At 41.0% G+C, this 20,993-nt stretch overlaps 3 protein-coding genes across 6 annotated transcripts in view; all 3 read left to right on the forward strand.

Annotated features, from left to right (window-relative positions):
* The window catches only part of LOC109905378 (out at first protein homolog), a 31,395-nt gene extending 26,883 nt beyond the window's left edge, over positions 1-4,512 (forward strand). Inside the window, exon 4 of the mRNA XM_020502712.2 lies at positions 1,800-4,512. Within this exon, the coding sequence (XP_020358301.1) occupies positions 1,800-2,077 (278 nt within the window). The 3' untranslated portion in view covers positions 2,078-4,512. The remainder of the gene's footprint in view (positions 1-1,799) is intronic.
* Positions 4,513-4,741: 229 nt separating this feature from the next.
* LOC109905379 (TLC domain-containing protein 5) lies at positions 4,742-20,627 on the forward strand. Of its 4 annotated transcripts, none has more exons than XM_020502714.2 (3): positions 4,742-4,811; positions 12,534-12,736; positions 18,855-20,627. In XM_020502714.2, the coding sequence occupies exons 2-3, from the start codon at positions 12,541-12,543 to the stop codon at positions 19,409-19,411; spliced, it is 753 nt and encodes a 250-aa protein (XP_020358303.1). In that variant the 5' UTR covers positions 4,742-4,811; positions 12,534-12,540; the 3' UTR covers positions 19,412-20,627. The 4 variants fall into 4 exon arrangements, with proteins under 4 accessions (XP_020358303.1, XP_020358302.1, XP_031646290.1 ...); XM_020502713.2 differs by lacking the exon at positions 4,742-4,811 and adding an exon at positions 8,361-8,443; XM_031790430.1 differs by lacking the exon at positions 4,742-4,811 and adding an exon at positions 9,170-9,282.
* LOC109905381 (TLC domain-containing protein 5-like) lies at positions 4,755-11,224 on the forward strand. Its single transcript, XM_020502716.2, has 3 exons — positions 4,755-5,087; positions 8,477-8,688; positions 9,005-11,224. Exons 2-3 carry the CDS (start codon positions 8,493-8,495, stop codon positions 9,535-9,537), a joined length of 729 nt encoding a protein of 242 aa, XP_020358305.1. The 5' UTR covers positions 4,755-5,087; positions 8,477-8,492; the 3' UTR covers positions 9,538-11,224.
* Positions 20,628-20,993: the final 366 nt, after the last annotated feature.

Consider the following 20,993-nt stretch of genomic DNA (forward strand, 5'->3'; position numbering starts at 1 on the left):
CGACTTGCCTGCTAGTTGAGATTTCTGCTCTTCACTCCGTTGTCAGTTTAGCCTACATTTCACTGATCTTAGTAGCAGAAAGCATTTTTTTTGTCTGCAGTTTTCGGCACCCGTGCCGCCCCCTGCAAAATGCTACGGTGGGTGGCTGCCCATGTCACCCGTACCTAAATCCGCTACTGATTTATATTGGTCTATAAATCAATCTCCAAAATTCGTCATCTCTCCCATGTCTTATTCAACTAGTATTTTTGAAAGTGGAAGGATAATAATTCAGCTATAATTGTTCTGAAATGTTTATTGCTTGCCAACATATTACTCCCTCTATGTTTAATATAATACGCATTTATGAATTCTGTTGCCTATCCTGACGTGAAGTTTGTTCTATAGAAAGTATTTGACTCTAGCCACAAAATTAAGGAAATTAGAAGGGGGGGGGGGGGGTTCTGCCAGGTTGGAGATTTTTGGCACAACACCTGTTCAGTTGCTCATGGCTGAAGTTCACAATATGAAAGCGAAGATTTCCATCCACGTCTTTCGGTGTAGGTGGAATGGGAGTTTAGGATAATCGCCATGTTTGAATTGTAGAATAAATCAGAAACGACAAAGCAAAACCTCTGGCTATAGCCATAATAGTATTGCATGTTGAGATATACAAACAAACAAACAAACAATACTCGAATAGCAAAAAATACATTTAAGAGTCTGTTAGGTGAAAATAATAAAAAGTGATCTGCAGTGGTGTAAAAATATTTTAAAGTACTACTTAAGTAGTTTTTTGGGGGTATGTATTTGACTTTATATTTTGGACTACTTTTACTTCACTACATTCCTGAAGAAAATAATGTACTTTTTACTCCATAAATTTTCCCTAAGACCCAAAAGTACTCATTTACATTTTGAATGCTTAGCAGGACAGAAAGTGTCCAAGAGAACACCCCTGGTGTACTTTTTCCACCACTGGGGAATAGTAGCTTTCACAGTCAATGTTTTTGGCCTAGTGGCCTTTCTCAAGACAAGGTGCACATTAGTCCACCTTTGTGTGGACGTGGAATAAAAGATGCAGATGACCTTTTCATTTTTGTCCTTCTAGCTTCTCTTTTTCATATGGAGAGGTCAGCCCCTCCCTCGGTGAAGTATGATTGACTGGAGTGCTGAGCTGGAATAAAAGCCTGCACACACTATGGCCTCCAGGAATTCAGTGCCCACCCTTGGTCTAGACCTTAATCACACACTCGCTCCAAGTTAAATTCATCCAATACATTTTAGCTCTATATGTACACTACCAAACTAGCCCAGTTCTACTTCAATAACACTATTAGTATTTGACAATGTAGAAATAGTTTACGTAAACAATAGTTTACGCTATTGACTGTAAACTGAAACGTTCTCTCCCTGAGAGTCTGTTTTGCTCCTATAGCTCTCTTGCTCAAACTTTAGGCAATCACTTTTTGTGATCTTTTTAAAATATTTTTACGAGAGCTGACTGAAGAGCCCTGTATCTTTTAGTTTATATGAAGTCAACCGTTTCTAGTCGTAGATAATGTACTGTAAATTTTTTTTTGCCTAATGGTCAGTGCAGTGCACGGTGAACCATCTGTGATTTGAATAGAGATAGCAGCACTCTTTTGCATGAAAAAGCTCCTTATTACTAGCCTAGTCCCAGATCTGTTTGTGCCGTCTTGCCAAATCCTATGGTCATTGTCACAGTGGGTGTTGGCAAGACCGCACAAACAGATCTGGGACCAGGCTACCTTAATTAGTGCATTGACTCACAAATATGTTGCTTGCTGCACCTGTAGGAGTGGAGGGCTCCGTGTTTGAGATCCTGCCCCAGTCGGTGGACGTGGTCCCGGTCCTGCTGTCGTGCCGCTCTACGAGAGACGTGTGGCAGCCCTGCTCCTGCAGCTTCAGCCTGCGTCTGGAGTGGTACCCCTGCCTGCTCAAGTACTGCCGCAACCGCGACACCACAGGCAAAGGTAGCCCCTACAAGTGCGGCATCAAGAGCTGCAGCAAAGGCTACCAATTCACCTACTATGTCCCCCACAAACAGCTCTGTCTCTGGGATGAGGAGACTTAGCAGCACACTGGCTGTGCAGTCAGACCCCCTCACCCCCCAATGCTTTTCTTTTCCTCCCTTATTTAATTTGGATATCACGTTGGAGTTCAGTTCATCTTGTCGTGAGATGATAGTAGTTTTATGCCTTAAATGGGACAGTTTAGGTTGAAATTGAGACCAAAGCTATACCCTCTCAATGACTCCTTTTGACATTTCCTATAGTTGGGATATGATGCTGCCGAAGTGTCCAGGTACCTACTGTGCCACCTAAAGTTACTCTCACACGTTTGTTACTCACACGTTTGTGCCCAGCTAATAAAAAATGACTACAAGAACCTCCTCTCATAAGGACACGTTTATGCATACGGCTGGACAGAGCAGCCTTTTTTTCTACATTTCTTGCCCAGTGGGATGATTGGTGAAGGAACAACGTTCCCATTATGTTGTCACAGGAAACCGTGGGATGCGGATCGGATCGGTCAGTCGGACAGTGACTCATGACGTCAATAACACCGCTTTAGCCAGCTCTCTTCCTGGTCGACGGCAACTCAGGTTGCAATCAACAATGTTTCTCTGATTGCTGGGATTATTTATTTGGTTGCAAGGTGAAATTATTGAAGATTCTTACGTATAAAATGACTAATCTTACGTTTTCTTTATATAAACTTCATCCCATTTTGTCTTTTGATTTGTGTAGCAAAACAGACAGATTATATACACATTGTAAAAAAACATTAGCAACACCTTCCTAATATTGAGTAGCACCCTCTTTTGCCCTCAGAACAGACTCAATTCGTCGGGGCATGGACTCTACATGGTGTCAAAAGCCTTCCACAGGGATGCTGGCCCATGTTGACCCCAATGCTTCCCACAGTTGTCAAGTTAGCTGGATGTCCTTTGGGTGGTGTACCGTTCTTGATACACACGGGAAACTGTTGAGTGTGAAAAACCCAGCAGCGTTGCAGTTCTTGACACGCTCAAACCAGTGTGCCTGGCACCTACTACAATACCCTGTTTTTCCAAGGCATTTAAATATTTGGTGTTGCCCATTCACCCTCTGAATGGAAAACATACACAATCCATGTCTCAATTGCCTCTAGGCTTAAAACTCCTTTGTTAACCTGTCTTCTCCCCTGCATCTACACTGATTTGAAGTGGATTTAACAGGTGACAATAAGGGATAATAGCTTTCAACTGGTCAGTCTGTCATGGAAAGAGCAGGTGTTCCTAATGTTTTGTACCCTCAGAGTATATTGTGAAAATGTCTGGGCATTGTATTTAGTTAACAGTATAGATGCTGATGCTAATTTAAAGTACATTGTTGAAGAGCAAGTCACTTCTTTCTAGCCTCAATGTTGTTTTTCTTCTGTCAATGTGATAAAAAATATATATTTCTTGGGACCAAATTTCATGAATCCCAATTCACAATGGAAGATCACCTGAGTATCTGTAAACCGTCTGGGTTTGAGAGAGAATGCCACTAACTTGATCATTCACAGCTCAATCACTGACGGCCATGATTGATTTTTCTTTTACACACACTATATATATATTATTTCATTTTGACAAATGTCTCCAAGTTAATTTGCTTATATTTCATTATTCTTTCAAGGTTAGGGGCCAACCACAGTAAAGATTCACAAAGGAAATCTTCTCCAAGGAAGGGCTGAAGTTGCAACTTATTTGATTTGTGTTCACTTTTTTCACTTCTCATGGAATGGATCTGATAAATGTTCGATGCAATACCGTTAATGCAATGTGAAGCTAATGCATTCCATTCAAAGTTCAACACATGGAGTATTGGGGGGGGGGGGGGACATCTAACCATAGTCCGTGAAACCCTTTTACCATTATTACATTTCTCATGTCGGTTCATTTCATTAACATCACAATTTGTTAAATGTATGTGTAGGGCCTTCCTGATTATCACTTGGATATGTGATTCTATTCCACACAGAACACTTTGTTCAGGTAGGACTAAAATAATCAGCAATCAGTAGGGAAAAGTCCAATTTTATTCCACAATATGATCACTTGTCTGCTATCCGATTCCTATACCTCATTACGGCATTTTACATCTCGAGTAGGTTAATGTGTTTAATCATATTCAGTAGTAACTGGTACCTAATTGTTTTTGTTTAATTCTCCTGGTTTTATTCTGTCACGTTATGCTAATGTTCACTTTGTGTATGACTTCTTCCTAACTGACAAACCAAAATGTATTTTTTTGTTTGTTGTAAAAACCCTTCAAACTGTGGCCATTCTATGGTAACCTATGTGCCTTAACACTTCAAATGATATTTTTGCAATGTAAAACTAGAGTAAAGTCTCTTGTATTTTTCTATGTAAGAGTTGTGTATGTTTGCAAAGAGCAATACCACAGAAAATGAAGTCATTTACAATTCAAAAGTACATTTTTGCCTGCAAGGGTTCAATAAAGGCACTTTTGCACTGCACTTCTGTGGGTGGTCTTTATTCAGCAAAAATCTGACTTCAGAACAAGATTCACTGACACCTACCATGCGCCAGGTACAGTATCCATTTTCGTGTAGCTTTCATGTTCCCCACCTGTACCAGAGAGAGCATTTCTGCAGAAGGCTTATTATACCTGCATCCCACATTTTCACCTCCACGTACTGATGGAAAAAATACCAAAATATTACCAGCGGATGGCGCCACAACCCCATTCTAGTTGACAAGTAGACACCACCCGACCACGGTAAAGCTACTCCTACATTCTGGAACCAGGCTAGCAGTAATTATATTTTGTTTTTGTCTGAGTGTTGGAAACTAATTCACTAATTTCGTTTAGGGTTGGGTAGCTATCTGCAGCACCATTTGCTGACACTGCAAGGTGGGGGAGTTGGCTATTGAGATTAGATTCTCGAGACGCAATTGTTTGTTTTTGAGCCGAGTAACGTAATGGACACAAAGAACCGAAGATGAAGTGACTGTCACCCGAGGGACCATGCTGGCCACAAAGAGACTAGAGATGTCACCGACATGAACGTGCAAGCGGTGCAGAAATAAGGTGATGTTACAAAATAGTTATTTCGCTTTGCCAATATTTGATAGCTTGAGGAGCTAAGCTCTTGTCCATCTAGCTTGCTGTCTTCTAGCCTGCCTTAGGAAACTTGCCTAGACAGCTAATCTGGATTCATTTTTATTCCCTTTTTAAATATGTTTTTAGCTAAAATATTCGCATCTTTATAAATGGCTCAGTCTGGAGCTATATTGGCAGTGTTATTTTCTATCTTTGTTATAGAGCCCTACAGTGGAGCTGTCATAAAACCCCTAAAACATAGTGGTCAAACGGGGAGATGGTTCCAATCGTTTTTTCCACCATAAATGTTTCACATAGGGGATTTTAGAAACACTTAAAATAAGGGCTGTGTTTCGTGTAGGCTTACCCTGGCGTGACGTTTTGGTAACCATGTAAATCTCTCTGACGAGTGACTTTTGAAAAAAATATGTCCAGCTCCATTTACTCTGATTCGAAAATGCTAATTCGCTTCAAAGTAGACATGCAAAACTACAAGTCCCTGCAAGCTCTTAAATATCATCTTTGCAAACGGGTATTGTGTCTTTTCAAAACGTGCACAAGACAGTTCACAAAATTCTCCATTTAAAGAATGTATCCAATTTATTAATTACTACATTTAACTAACATTAGATATTTCTTCCAGAGATTCTTTCCTTTGCCTCGATTTGCCAGACTTGTCAAGATCATTGCATTTGTAGTTCTTTATGATAGCCACATTAGCATTTCATTTTTGGGGGATACATACAGGCTAATACATTGATAAAAGTCACAATGTCTTAGAGAGATTTACAAGGTTATCAAAATGTCACGCCAGGGTAAGCCTACACGAAACACAGCCCTTAGTTGAAGTGTTTCTAAAATCGCTTATGGGGAAAAATGAATGGTGGAAATATGATTGGAACCATTTCCCTGTTTGACAGCTCAGTTTTATGGGTATTATGACTCATACTGTGGTACTCTATACTAGAGGTCGACCGATTATGATTTTTCAACACCGGTACCGATTAATCGGCCAATTTTTTTATTTGATTTATTTGTAATAATGACAATTACAACAATACTGAATGAACACTTTAACTTAATATCAATAAAAATCTATTTAGCCTCAAATAAATAAACATGTTCAATTTGGTTTATATAATGCAAAAACAAAGTGTTGTAGAAGTAAAAGTGCAATATGTGCCATGTAAAAAAGTTAACGTTTGAGTTCCTTGCTCAGAACATGAGAACATATGAAAGCTGGTGGTTTTAACATGAGACTTCAATATTCCAAGGTAAGAGGTTTTAGGTTGTAGTTAATATAGTATTTATAGGACTATTTCTCTCTATACCATTTGTATTTCATATACCTTTGACTATTGGATGTTCTTATAGGCATTAAAGTATTGCCAGTGTAACAGTATAGCTTCCGTCACTCTCCTCGCCCCTACCTGGGCTCGAACCAGGAACACATCGACAACAGCCACACTCGAAGCAGCGTTACCCATCGTTCCACAAAAGCCGTGGCCCTCGCTATTAGCACGCACCCCGCTAACTAGCTAGCCATTTCACATCGGTTAAACCAGCCATTAGGCTGATAGGCTTGAAGTCATAAACAGCGCTGTACTTGCGAAGAGCTGCTGGCAAAATGCACAAAAGTGCTGTTTGAATGAATGCTTACGAGCCTGCTGGTGTCTACCATCGCTCAGTCAGACTGCTCTATAGACTTAATTATAACATAACACACAGAAATGCGAGCCTTAGGTCATTAATATGGTAGAATCCGGAAACTATCATCTCGAAAACAAGAAGTTTATTCTTTCAGTGAATTACAGAACCTTTCCGTATTTTATCTAACGGGTGGCATCCCTAAGTCTAAATATTCTTGTTACATTGCACAACCTTCAATGTTATGTCATAATTACATAGAATTATGGCTAATTAGTTTGCAATGAGCCAGGCTGCCCAAACTGTTGCATATACCCTGACTCTGCGTGCAATGAACGCAAGAAAAGTGACACAATTTCACCTGGTTAATATTGCCTGCTAACCTGGATTTCTTTTAGCTAAATATGCAGGTTTAAAATATATATACTTCTGTGTATTGATTTTAAGAAAGGCATTGGTGTTTATGGTTAGGTACAGTCGTCCAACGATTTTGCTTTTTTAGCAAATGCGCTTTTGTAAAATCATCCCCCAGCGTTGCATCGATTATATGCAACGCAGGACACGCTAGATAAACTAGTAATATCATCAACCATTTGTAGTTATAACTAGTGATTATGATTGATTGATTGTTTTTTATATAAGATAAGTTTAATGCTAGCTAGCAACTTACCTTGGCTTCTACTGCATTCGCGTAACAGGCAGGCTCCTCGTGGAGTGCAGAGGCAGGTGATTAGAGCGTTGGACTAGTTAACTGTAAGGTTGCAAGTATGGATCCCCCGAGCTGACAAGATGAAAATCTGTCGTTCTGCCCCTGAACAAGGCAGTTAACCCACCATTCCTAGGCCGTCATTGAAAATAAGAATGTGTTCTTAACTGACTTGCCTAGTTAAATAAAGGTACAAATCAGCAAAATCGGCACCCAAAAATACAGATTTCCGATTGCTATGAAAACTTGAAATTGGCCCTAATTAATCGGCCATTCCGATTAATCGGTCGACCTCTACTCTATACTAGCAAACTAGCTGCTCTCTCCCCTACTGCACTGATGTCAAAACAACTGAACAGAGGAAATCATAGCTAGCTCTATAAATAGTACTCCAAATTCATGATATTAATAATAAACATTTACATTTGGATATTGTCTTTTTTTTTTTACATATTGTACATAATAAAGGTTCAAGTATAAATAATAAATAGGTACTCTAGCTTGCTTTATGACAGTTTGCTGGCAGATATGGCTACTGTCTGCACTGCAGCGCAACCTGGTCTCAGAGCATTTTGTGTTATTCAGTATGTAAAACCGGGACTCCATTTAGTATGCTAAGTATGAATTTGTGAATGTCCATCATCCATTTCGTATGATATGTTACGCGATAACATACAGTGTGATACTGATTTGAGTGCCCCGGATTTGAGTTTACTATGTTACGTCTTGTCTATGAGACCAGGATGTGCTGCCCCACTGCCCCAGACACAATTACTTTTGGACTAGTTTTGAAACTCCCTGAAGTGAGCTAGCATGCAATTTCCCCTCACCAACAAGGTTGTATCATGGTCTCATTTCCCAATCCTACGACATGAGACGTCCCCCTCACCAGACCTTCACTACTCAGACTGGCCAGAGCACTACAGCTGCTCAGTTCATATATACACTTGTTTATCAGTCTCTTTGGATTATAACAAGGGTTCATTGAAAGGTAATGTATTTCCGTATTGCAATTATGTTTTAGTATTTTTAGGTGAGGGATGACATCGCTGGCTGTCGGCGTGGTCCTCTGCCTAACAGGCTGGATCACTCTCTACACCCTACTGTGTAGCACCAGTGGCAGCCATGGCTCTGAGTGGAACTGTAGGCTGGTCACACTGCTCCATGGAATCCTTGCAGTCTGTATAACAGCATACATAGGCTATGTGGATGGACCTTGGCCCTTCACACATCCAGGTAAGATGCTCACTATCTAATCCCATTGTAGTGTTGCTCCTGTACCAGCTTTCTGTAAAGTTGGTATATGAGCTACATGTTTTTTTAATGTAGATTCTTGATCAGTATACTTCGATGTGTGTACAGTACCAGTCAAAGGTTCCATTTGTGTTATTTCATCGTTTTGATGTCTTCAGTATTATTCTACAATATAGAACATTGTAAAAATAAAGAAAAACACTTGAATGTGTAGGTGTTTCCAAACTTTTGACTGGTACTGTATGTATGCTACTAACCATGAATGGTGTTTACAATAATGTTGTGATCTTGATTTCAGGCACAAAGAACACCCCCCTTCAGATCACTGCTATGGTCATTAGCCTGGGCTACTTCATCTTCGATATGGGCTGGTGTGTTTACTTCAGCACAGAGGGCCCGGTGATGCTGATCCACCACACCATGAGCATCCTGGGTATCTTGTTGACCCTGAGCTTGGGGGAATCGGGCATTGAGTCCTGCGCCGTACTCTTTGGCAGTGAGATCACCAACCCCCTTCTGCAAGCTCGCTGGTTCCTGAGACAATTGGGTCGCTATGAGAGCCTGACAGGGGAGGCGGTAGATGTTCTGTTTGTAGTGCTATTTGTATTTATGCGCATAGTGGTTGGCGGAAGGATGTTGTACTGCGAGCTCATCTCCACACGGCCCAGGTTCATTATAAAGTGTGGGGGAGTTGCCATGTATGTGCTGTCTTGGTTGTTCATGGTGGACATTGGTCGTTTCGCCTACCACAAGAGTCAATCCAAATACAGACGCTGGCGACACCAACACAGATTGGAAACAGTTAACAGACATGATGGAAAGACAGACTGAAAGACTTCCTGATCTTTAGAAGATGAATATAAACATCCAATGTTTATACTAATATACCTTTAACAAATGATTAACTAACACATGGTTGTGTGTAAGAGGAGGGTCAAAGTCACGTCATTCTTTAAGTATGATTATTGGGGAGACGTCTTTGGTATTCAGTTTACACTTTTTTTGTGCTCAGTTCAGAAAAAAACAAGCTGCTCAGTTTAGACATACACTGTTCATCAGTCACTTTGGATTATAACACAGGTTCACTGGAAGGTAATGTACAGTCCCTTCAGAAAGTATTCACGTCCTTTTTCCACATTTTGTTCAAATCCATTTCTATTTGTCATATGCTTCGTAGACAACAGGTGAAATGCTTACTTACGGTTCCATTTCCAACAATGCAGAGAGAGTTAAGATACACAATGTAATACTTTAAAAAAATGTAAAAAATGTTTTAAATATTGACACAAGGAATAAATTCACAGTGAATAATTAATAAAAAATAACAAGTAAAAATAACATGGCTATATACAGGGAGTACCAGTACCAAGTCGATGTGCAGGGGTACGAGGTAAATGAGGTAGCTATGTACTGTAATTATAGGTAAGGGTAAAGTGACTAGGCAACAGTATAGACCATAGACAGTAGCAGCTGTGTATGTGGTGGGTGTGTTGTGTTACAGCCTGAATTAAAAATCTATTAACCTTAGATTTTTAGTCACTGGCCTACACACAATACCCCATAATGTCAAAGTAGAATTGTTGTTTGAAATTTTGACAAATTAATTACAAATGAAAGCTGAATTGCCTTGAGCAGTGGTGGAAAAAGTACCTAATTGTCATACTCGAGTAAAAGTAAAGATACCTTCATAGAAAATGGCGAAAGTGAAAGTCACCCAGTAAAATAATACTTGAGTTAAAGTCTAAAAGTATTTGGTTTTAAATATAGTTAAGTATCAAAAGTCAATGTAATTGCAAAAATGTACTTAAACATCAAAAGTAAAAGTATATATCATTTCAAATGGCTTTTTATTAATCAAACCAGATGGCACAATTTTATTTATATATTTTTTATTTATGGATAGCCAGGGGCACACTCCAACACTCAGACATAATTTACAAACAAAGCATTTGTGTTTAGTGAGTCCGCCAGATCAGAGGCAGTAGGGATGACCAGAGATGATCGTCTCTTGATAAGTGCGTGAATTGGACCCATTTTCCTGTCCTGCTAAGCATTCAAAATGTAGCGAGTACTTTTGGGTGTTAGGGAAATGTGTGGAGTAAAAAGTACATTGTTTTCTTTAGGAATGTAGTGAAGTAAAATTTGCTAAAAATATAAATAGTAAAGTATAGATGCCCAAAAAAACTACTTAAGTAGTCATTTTCACCACTGGTTTTGAGTCTGTAAGTATTCAACCCATTTGTTATGGCAAGCCTGAATAAGTTCAGGATAAAAAATGTGCATAACAAGTCACATAAGTTGCATGGACTCACTCTTTGCAATAATTGTTTTTAACATGATTTTTTAAATGACTACCTCATTAACCCCACACATACAATTATCTGTAAGGTCCCTCAGCCGAGCAGTGAATTCCAAACACAGATTCAACCACAAAGACCAGGGAGGTTGTCCAATGCCTCGCAAAGAAGGGTGCTGTTTGGTAGATGTGTAAAAAAAATAAAAAAGCAGATATTTAATATCCCTTTGAGCATGGTGAAGTTATTAATTATACTTTGGATGGTGTATCAACACACACCTAGTCACTACAAAGATACAGGCGTCCTTCCTAACTCAGTTGCCAGAGAGGAAGGAAACCGCTCAGGGATTTCACCATGAGGCCAATGGTGACTTTAAAACAGTTACAGAGTTTAATGGCTGCCATGGGAGAAAACGTTGTAGTTACTCCACAATACTAACCTAATTGACAGAGTGAAAACAAGGAAGCCTGCACAGAATTAAAATATTCCAAAACATGCATCCTGATGCAACAAGGCACTAAAGTAATACTGCAAAGAATGTGGCAAAGCAATTCACTTTTTATCCTGAATACAAAGTGTTCTGTTTGGAGCAAATCCAATACAACGCATTACTGAGTACATCTCTCCCTATTTTCAAGCATGGTGGTGGCTGCATCATGTTATGGGTATGCTTGTAACCATTAAGGACTGGGGAGTTTTTCAGTATAAAAAAGAAACCTAATGGAGCTAAAAACAGGCAAAATCCTAGAGGAAAACCTATTTCAGTCTGTTTTCCACCAGACACTGGGATATGAATTCACCTTTCAGCAGGACAAAAATCTAAAACACAAGGCCAAATCTAAACTGAAGTTGCTTACCAAGAAGACAGTGAATGTTTCTGAGTGAACGAGTTACAGTTTTGAATTAAATCTTCTTGAAAATCTATGGTAAGACCTGAAAATGGTTGTGTAACAATGATCAGCAGAGCTTGAAGAATTTTGAAAAGAATAATGGGCAGATGTTGCACAATCCAGATGTGGAAAACTCTTAGATACTTACCCAGAAAGACTTACAGCTGTAATCACTGCCAAAGGGGATTCTAACATGTACAGTATTGACTCAGGGGGTTGAATACATCTAATCAAGATATATTAGTGTTTTATTTTTCACAAATGTGTTTTATTATTATTTACATATATACTTTTTCTTCCATTTTGACATTAGAGCATTTTGTGTAGATCATTGACAAAAAAAAAAAATCACAATTAAAACCATTTTAATCCCACGTTGTAACTAAACAAAATGTGGAAAAAGTTGAGGGGTGCGAATACATTTTGAAGGCACTGTATTTCCATATTGCAATTAAGCTGCATTTTACAGAACATTACCTGAACATAAAATGTAGGTTAATCAGACTTGCTCACACACATCTTGAGCATAGCTAATATTTTTGGTGATGGTAGAAAATGAAGTGCATCATGCAATCTTTTAAAACTTCTATATGTGTTTGTTGGTCATTAAGTTGTTTTTGTCTTGTTTTTGTGTATTTAGCTGAGGGATGACATCACTGTCTGTTGGCGTGGTCCTCTGCCTTACAGGCTGGATCACTCTCTACACACTACTGTGTAACACCAATGGAAGCCGTGGGTCTGAGTGGAACTGTAGGCTGGTCACACTGTTCCATGGAATCCTGGCAGTCTGCATAACAGCCTACATAGGTTATGTGGAAGGACCTTGGCCCTTCACACATCCAGGTAAGATGCTCACTATTTAATTGCACGGAAACAGTGTAATCGTTTCCATGTAGAGTGCTGCTTCTAGAACACCTTTTTCTAAAGGTGGTTAAGTTGGTATAGGGATCATTCCGTGCCATTTCAGCAAGCCATGACACCCACCCTCATATTGTTCAGAGCATAGGTTGTGTCTGAGTTGGTAGAGACCTGTTGATGGGCATATATAGAGTCAGTGTGGACAGTCTGTGGGAGATGGAGAGCAGTAGTTATTAGACATTTTAGAGTATTATGGTCAGGGGATAGAAGCTGTTTGCTGGACAGGAGCATGGAGAACAGTCTTTCTCAGGCACCGCTTGGACCGTCCTCAACTAACTCTGTAGGGCCTTCCTGTCACAGGCGGGGCATTTGCCGTACCAGAGAGTGGTACAACCAGTGGTGCAGCTGTACAAGTTCCTGAGGATCTGAGGGGCTATGCCTAATCGTTTCAGTCTCCTAAGGGCTTCTTCACGACTGTTCTGGTGTGAAGAGACCATATTAAGCCCTCAGTTATGTGGACACTGAGAAACTTGAATCTTTTCACCCCCCCATTTCCTGTAGTCCATGATCAGCTCCTAGGACTTGCTGATATTGAGGGAGAGGTTGTTGTCCTGGCAACACACAGCCCTGGCAACACACAGCCAGTTCTCTGACCTCCTTCCTGTAGGCTGTCTCATCTCCATTGGTGATCAGGCCTACCACGTCGTGTCATCAGCAAACTTGATGATGGAGTTGGAGATGTGCGTGGCCACACAGTCATGGATAAACATGGAGTACAGGAGGGGGCTAAGCACACACCCCTGTGGGACCCCCGTGTTGAGAGTCAGCGTGGCGGAGGTGTTGTAGCCTACTTGTTTCGGCCTGTTAGGAAGTCCAGGATCCAGTTGCAGAGGGAGATGTTCAGTCTCATGGTCCTGAGCTTGGAGGGCACTATGGTGTTGAATTCTGAGCTGTAGCCGATGAACAGCATTCTCAAATAGGTATTCTTCTTGTCCAGGTAGGAGAGGGCAGTGTGGAGTACAATTGAGATTGCATTGTCTGTAGATCTGCTGGGGCAGTATGCAAAATGAAGTGGGTATAGGGTGTCTGGGATGATGGAGGTAATATGTGCCATGACCAGCCTTTCAATGCATTTCATGACTACAGATGTTAGTGCTACAGAGCAGTAGTCAGTGTGGCAGGTGGCCTTAGAGTTCTTGGGAACAGGAATGATGGTGGTCAGCTTGACGTGGGGATTACAGACTGGGACAAGGAGAGTTTAAAAATGACCATGGAGATGCCTGTGAGCGAATGTTGAACAGATTAAAAACCTTATTCACGTTGGCCTCGGGGAGCAAGATCACCCAGTCCTCTGGGACGGCGGGCCCTCGTGCACAGCTCTGTGTTGTTTTTGTCGAAGCGTGCATGAAATGTATTGAGTTTGCCTATATAGGCGGAGTCTCGAGCCAGGATTTCGCTACATATTTTGGCAGGAGTCTCGCCCCCTAAGCTCTACAGATCAGAGCATGCTTAGTGTTGCTAGCTATTCTCTCAAAGCATCCGAAGCCGACACCGAGGCAAGAGCACGCAGCAGCAAAGCAGACACTGAGGCACATCGAGACACAAAGCTATTTAGCATATATTTTTGTATTATAGCGACTTTTTCTTGGAACACACTTCTCTTGTGTATCCAATTGTGTGACATCCGTTCCTTGCACACAGATTCAGTGCTGTACTCAGAATGTCATTCCACCCGTGTCAACAGTGTGAGAAGCGTCTCCCAGCCTCAGATTAGCACACTCATCTGCTTGGGAGCTGAACATGCTCAAGTGGCTTCACAGTGTAGCAGCTGTTGTACTCAGTGTCAGAAATTCAAACAGAGAGTATTAAAATCTCGACTTGAGAGCTTTGCGGGCGGAACCTCCGGACTGTCATCAGATTGAGTCTGCCACACAGATCATTGATCGTAGACCTTCCTCTGCAGATTATTTCAAACACTCCAGGTCAAATGACAGGTCTCACTCACCTCGTGATCCACCGCCCAATAAACACCATTTCTTATCCTCGCCATACGGAGGTGCGCAAGGAGATTGTCACTGGGCATCCACATGGGAACCATTTGAGTCCACCCTCAAGCACATCCTGGCCAGTCTTCCTCCACCGGTACCAAACCCAACCCCTACCTCTGAACAGAGTGTGGTTGTTGAATCGGACGACACTGATGTACTGTCCACAAGAGCTTCCCAGTCTTATGCCACCGACTAGGATCACTCTGATGATGGTATGCACCATGGCTCTAGCATTGTCCAGTCCCAGCCTGTCGGCCTGGCAGTAGCCACGCTCATGCCCCACCCACCTGAGGATGTGTATTTTTCAGCCATCAATTTACTTTGTTCGAGGGGTGCAAAATCCACTTGTTGCTTAAATTTTCCTGGATTGATTGCTTTCATTTTACTCCTGCAACTCTTCCGTACTCTTGCTTGTGCCTGATGTTTTTTCCCGTTAACGTGACGACGTGGAAATGCTTGTAAGGACCTGTCAAACACACCCAGGTGGCTGAAATGGGCGCAATGGAATACATTCTCTTTCCGTTGCATTTATAAGAATGCTAAAGCTTAATCTTGGATTTAAGACATCATTTCGACACTTGCGTCACAAGGAAGAGGAGCAAGATAACTTTAGTTTGATGGGTGTTCATTTTTTGTTGAATTGAAAAAAGTTAGAATTTTTATAATGATTAGATGCACTGAAATGAAAGCAACTTCTGAGAATGAAGACTTATAGTGAGTGATATTATGTCTGATCTCACAAACAATGTAAAGTATGTATAGATATATGTAATATAGAGCCAAGTGTGTTGATTTTTTTTATCGGTGTATCCTGCTATTGACTCACTTGTTGAATTATGCAACCGAATGGGACAACAACAGTAATGAATGAGGCAGTCTAGACAGCACAGGTGAGTGCAGGTAGGCCTAGACATTTTTGTGGTTGCAGCCTACCCCTTTATCTTAATGTATTAATATATGCCAATACACCCAGTGTATTTATGCAAATTAGGCACTTATAGTTTTCTTTATTTTAACACAAAATATAAAATAAATACCTGATACCATTAGAAAATGTAGTATATATGAGTGCATTCTATGAAAACAAAAGTTACATTTGACAAATTGAACACCTGGATTCCACACCAAAATCCCACTGCATTCATTATTTGTCTGTGCCAGTAAAATGTTTTATGTGCTATAATTGAGTCAATACTTGATGGATTCAAACAGTTTGGAATATCTTCATCCATTGTCCTACTGTTACATTTATTAGAATTGTTAGTAAAACCTTTTTAACAATTTTGATGACCGTTGCTACTGGCAGTGACAGTCGACCAGAAAATATCCTTTGAAATCTTTGAGAGGGCAAGCAGGAACCTCAATGTGGAGCACGCCCCTTCTGCCATGGTGTCCACATTCAAGTTTGATGAATTCAGTTCTTCAAAGACTGAGGTATGCCTCCTGTTGTTCAAAGACTTTGTGCGTTAGCTCCAATGCACATGAAACACGCCAAATCAAAGAACCCCTGCCATGCCAAGCAAATGCACTCGCTTAGCTACAGTTCATGATGCAGACAAAAATGGTTTTGGCCATTTCCCCCGTATGGATAAATAATTTGCTTCACTTGTTCTGCCTGCTTCGATCTGTCACAGTTCAGACCAAGAGCTGGCTTACAAACAATGCAGGGCATTTGATTGCTTCCTACGCAGGACACATGGCAGCACCTCTCTAGCCGCTAGGCTTGGCAATTCAGCAACGATACTGGCTTCCTTTCAGGAGTTGCTGCAGGCACGCCTCTCCGCAATCTACGACACTAGGACCATGAAAGAACTGTTGACAGTGACAGATCTGCTCATCCAGTGCCTTCAGGGCAATTCTAAGATGGTTCGGAAAACTTTGGCCACACTGAGTGTTGCACAGCGCCATTTATGGTTAGCGCAGTCCCAAGCTACCTGACAAAGAAAGTTCCACTCTTAGATATACCCATATTACCTGGCCAGACTTTTGGCTCAGCAGCGGCCCACTTACAAGGCTCAGACATGCTGCACCTGCTCAGCAGTGGGGGAACGGACACTCTCAGCCATACCAAATAGGTGGAGGGCCTCGGAAAAGGCAGAGATGCACCACATGCAGACCGCGTACACTCTGCACAACAGCACACAGAGCCTTGGTCCTACCACAAGTTTCTCGCTTGCCCCTTGCGCTTTCACAAATTGCATAAGCGCAGCGTCAACACCCCTTCGCCAAGCAGGAGTCGGGGTCCTGGAGTACTTAGATGATTGGATAGTATGTGTAGGGTCACAAAGCCTTGGCACACACATTCCTTGTCTCGCATCACCTCTCTGAGTTGGGACTAACAATGAGCTTGGAAAATAGTTATCTGGTCCCTACTCTGTGTGTGCGCTTCCTGGGTTTGAAACTGTACTGGAGCAACTCCCTCTTCAAGCAGACCTCCTGTCACAAGCAAATGGCAAGCTTTTTCACCCCAAGCCCAGCATACTGAAGTTGTGTGTGTGGCCCCTGAACGTGACCACCTTGTAGCTGTACCCTCCTTGGTAATTGATACAATACGTGCAGTAAGGGGGTCCTCTACACAAAGACTCTATCCCAACAAGTGGAACGTGTTCATGAAGTGGTGTATTGCCCATGCAGAATTGCCATCTTCCTGCCCAATTACTGACATTTTGTCTTTTCTCCAGAAGCTTATTTCTGCAGGGAAGTCCCCATCTACATTGAATGTGTATATGACAGCCTCCCCACTTCTCACAGGAGAGTCGTGAGTTGCATACACTTTGCACGGTTAGGGAATTGAGAGACCATCTTGCCACAACAAGAACTGTTCGTCAAACAGAACAGCTTTTTGTGTGTGTTATGGGGAGAACACCAAAGGTCGCACTGTCTCGAAGCAGAGACTGGCACATTGGATTACCAATGCAGTGTTATTCAAAATCATACATTGCAGCAGGTACACCAACTCCAGATGGCATGGTAGCACACTCCACTAGGGGTACGGCCACCTCATGGGCCTTGTTCAGAGGGGCCTCCCTGGAATCAACACCCATTACTTTCACAAGGTATTCCAGACTCAATGTTATGTCCACACCATCAGTGGTGTCTGTGGTTCTGGACACAGCACCCTCTCTCAACCCAGATAAGTGAGCATACTGTGAACCTTGTACTTACTTATCAACCATCAGTGAGATGGATGTTCTATACAGAGGCCTTTTACTCTTGGTGATGTTACACCTAATTGAAGCCTCATGTTTTAAGTTCTTGCGTTCAGCTTGTTTGTGCTTACAGTTGTATACTACAGTTGGCATTTAATCCACCCTGTTGGGTTAATATATTCTGTTGCAAATGGTTTCCCAACCATTTCCTCACGCCCCCCCCCCCCCCCAGACATTTCACATTTTATTTTTACGCCTAAACTGGCACACCTGATTCAATTAGCCAACTAATCATCAAGCCTTTGACTAACTGAATCAGGTTTGGCAGTTTAGGGTTAAAACAAAAATGTGAAATGTCTGGGGGGGTGGGCCTGAGGACAGGTTTTGGAAACCCTGCTGTGGTACATACAAGGACTTCCCAGGGACTCATCTAGACTAAGGTTTAATGGTGAGTGAGGTATCCCACTCTGTTGCCTGAATCACCTGTTTGGTACAGCAGCCCCTTTACAAAAACGAAAGAGAACATTACGGATTTAGCCTTGGTTCTCTGAGTAGAGTAACGGATCGCCAAGCTTTTCATGTCTTTCCTCCACCTCTGTGGAATTCAAGTGAAGTAATAGACAGTGTGCCACGTCACACCGCCTTTTATATTGACAGGTCACATGGGTACAGTAAGGGAGGGGCCTAACTGTAAACATCTTTGATATTAAGCATCTCATCGCGTGAAGGGGAATGAGTTTCCATAGGTCGTTTGGCGACCCCGTTAATCTACTCAGAGAACCAAGGCTTACATCCATAACCAAATGTTCTCATGTAGAGTTTCTTGCCTAGTATAATTTGATGTGTGTATGACAATGTTACTAACCATGAAGAGTGTTTACAATAAAGTTGTGATCTTGATTTCAGGCACAAAGAACACCCCCCTTCAGATCACTGCTATGGTCATTAGCCTGGGCTACTTCATCTTTGACATGGGCTGGTGTGTGTACTTCCGCACAGAGGGCCCGGTGATGCTGATCCACCACACCATGAGCATCCTGGGTATCTTGTTGACCCTGAGCTTGGGGGAATCAGGCATTGAGTCATGCGCTGTAATCTTTGCCAGTGAGATCACCAACCCCCTTCTGCAAGCTCGCTGGTTCCTGAGACAGTTGGGTCGCTATGAGAGCCTGACAGGGGAGGCGGTAGATGTTCTGTTTGTAGTGCTATTTGTGTTTATGCGCATAGTGGTTGGCGGAAGGATGTTGTACTGCGAGCTCATCTCCCCATGGCCCAGGTTCATTATAAAGTGTGAGGGAGTTGCCATGTATGTGCTATCCTGGGTGTTCATGGTGGACATTGGTCGTTTCGCCTACCGCAAGAGTCAATCCAAATACAGACGCTGGAGAAACCAACACAGATCGGCAGCAGCTAACGGACATGACGGAAAACAGACTGAAAGACTTCCTTATCATGATGAATAAAAACATCCAATGTTTATGCTAATAGACCACCTTTATACAATTGGTTGTGCATACTGTAAACATGGGGTCAAAGTCATGCCATTCTTTGGGCCTATATGATTATTGGGAACTATTTTTTGGTATTTAGCTAACACTTGTACATTTGTTTTTGTTTGCTTTTTTAATTAAAAACAAGCATCTTGAAAAATGTACAACTGTAGCAAAAACAATTGAGACATAGTTTGTCATTGAAACCAAAGGACCTAGTGCCAATATGATGAACAGATGTATTTCACAAGCTTACTGCAATGAACTGTAACCTAATAAATAGTATATTCTTCTAACCTTGTATCCAGCAATAAGTTGACTATTGGGAAACAGACACTTTTGATATCCATCCAGATGACATAACATCCCCTAGCCATCATAGGTTAGGCCACACCTGTTTTGAGGCAGTGAAATTGAACCAATACTGACTGTTTCCTTACTTTTATTTTGTTATTGTATGCAGTAGTTTTCCTGCAGAAATTCAACTTTTTTGCAATTTGTTGTATAATGTTTCTAATTTCAGTCTAATTTGTCTAATTTAAATTGTGGTACTCCTTATAAGCCATGGAATATCCCATGTTCCGTTCCATTTCCAGGAAGATGTTTATAAACGCTCGCTGAGATTGCAGTGTTATAGATTGTGTATTGTATGCATATTCATATGGAGTACATTGACACTGGCTTTTATATAACATAAAACTCAGTAAAAAAAAATGTTTCTTATCTCTGTCTTTCGATTTAGCTAACAATAATGCTTTTCACAACGGTTTTTCGTTTAAGTTCACAGCAACAACAAATCAATAACAAATTTGGAATAAAATAATTGTATGTTTAGTGGCATTCCATTGCTTGATTGGGTATATGAGTCATTAGTCATTGTAAATTAGTTGAAAATACCAACTGGTAAACAGTGATTTGTGCTAAATGTTTTGTATTGGTTGAAATGTTCCAGTATGACGCAAGGTCACATTTCCCAATATTGTATGCATTCATATTTGAAAATCACTACTTTTATATTAAATATTTAAATCTGGTGCCTAAATAGTTAGATCTGTGGAATGCTATATTAACTTTAACATTCACCATCCCTGTGTCTGTGATAAGGGAGAATCATACAAGTGTGACTTTATACATGTTCAAATGTAATGTTTACTTTTGTTGTGTGTTCAATAAATACCCTGAATACAGAGCTGGTATAAAAATATGTGCTGTAATATCAAGTAAATTAGTCCAAAAATGATTGCATCCCAGTAGGCCTATATAGTACAAAAACGTTTTAGAACATTTTGAAGAGTTGTTTTTTTTTACTCAGGGAACTACTAGTTTGCCATTTGTTGCAATGAACTTTTACATGTATTTATTTTTTATTACAACAATTTTAAAGAGATACTAGTCTACATTACAATCAGAGATGTAGTGTAACCTTGTCCTGTACTGTAGGGTAGGCTTATTGTGCAAAAGCCATCACAGAGTTCTCTGTGCTTGAAGCATTCAAATTGTCCACATGGTGGCATATGTAAATCACCAAATCCTCCATTATACTGTAGTATAGTCC

This window comes from Oncorhynchus kisutch, linkage group LG15 (assembly GCF_002021735.2).
Source record: "Oncorhynchus kisutch isolate 150728-3 linkage group LG15, Okis_V2, whole genome shotgun sequence".
In the NCBI taxonomy this organism is placed as follows: Eukaryota; Metazoa; Chordata; class Actinopteri; order Salmoniformes; family Salmonidae; genus Oncorhynchus; species Oncorhynchus kisutch.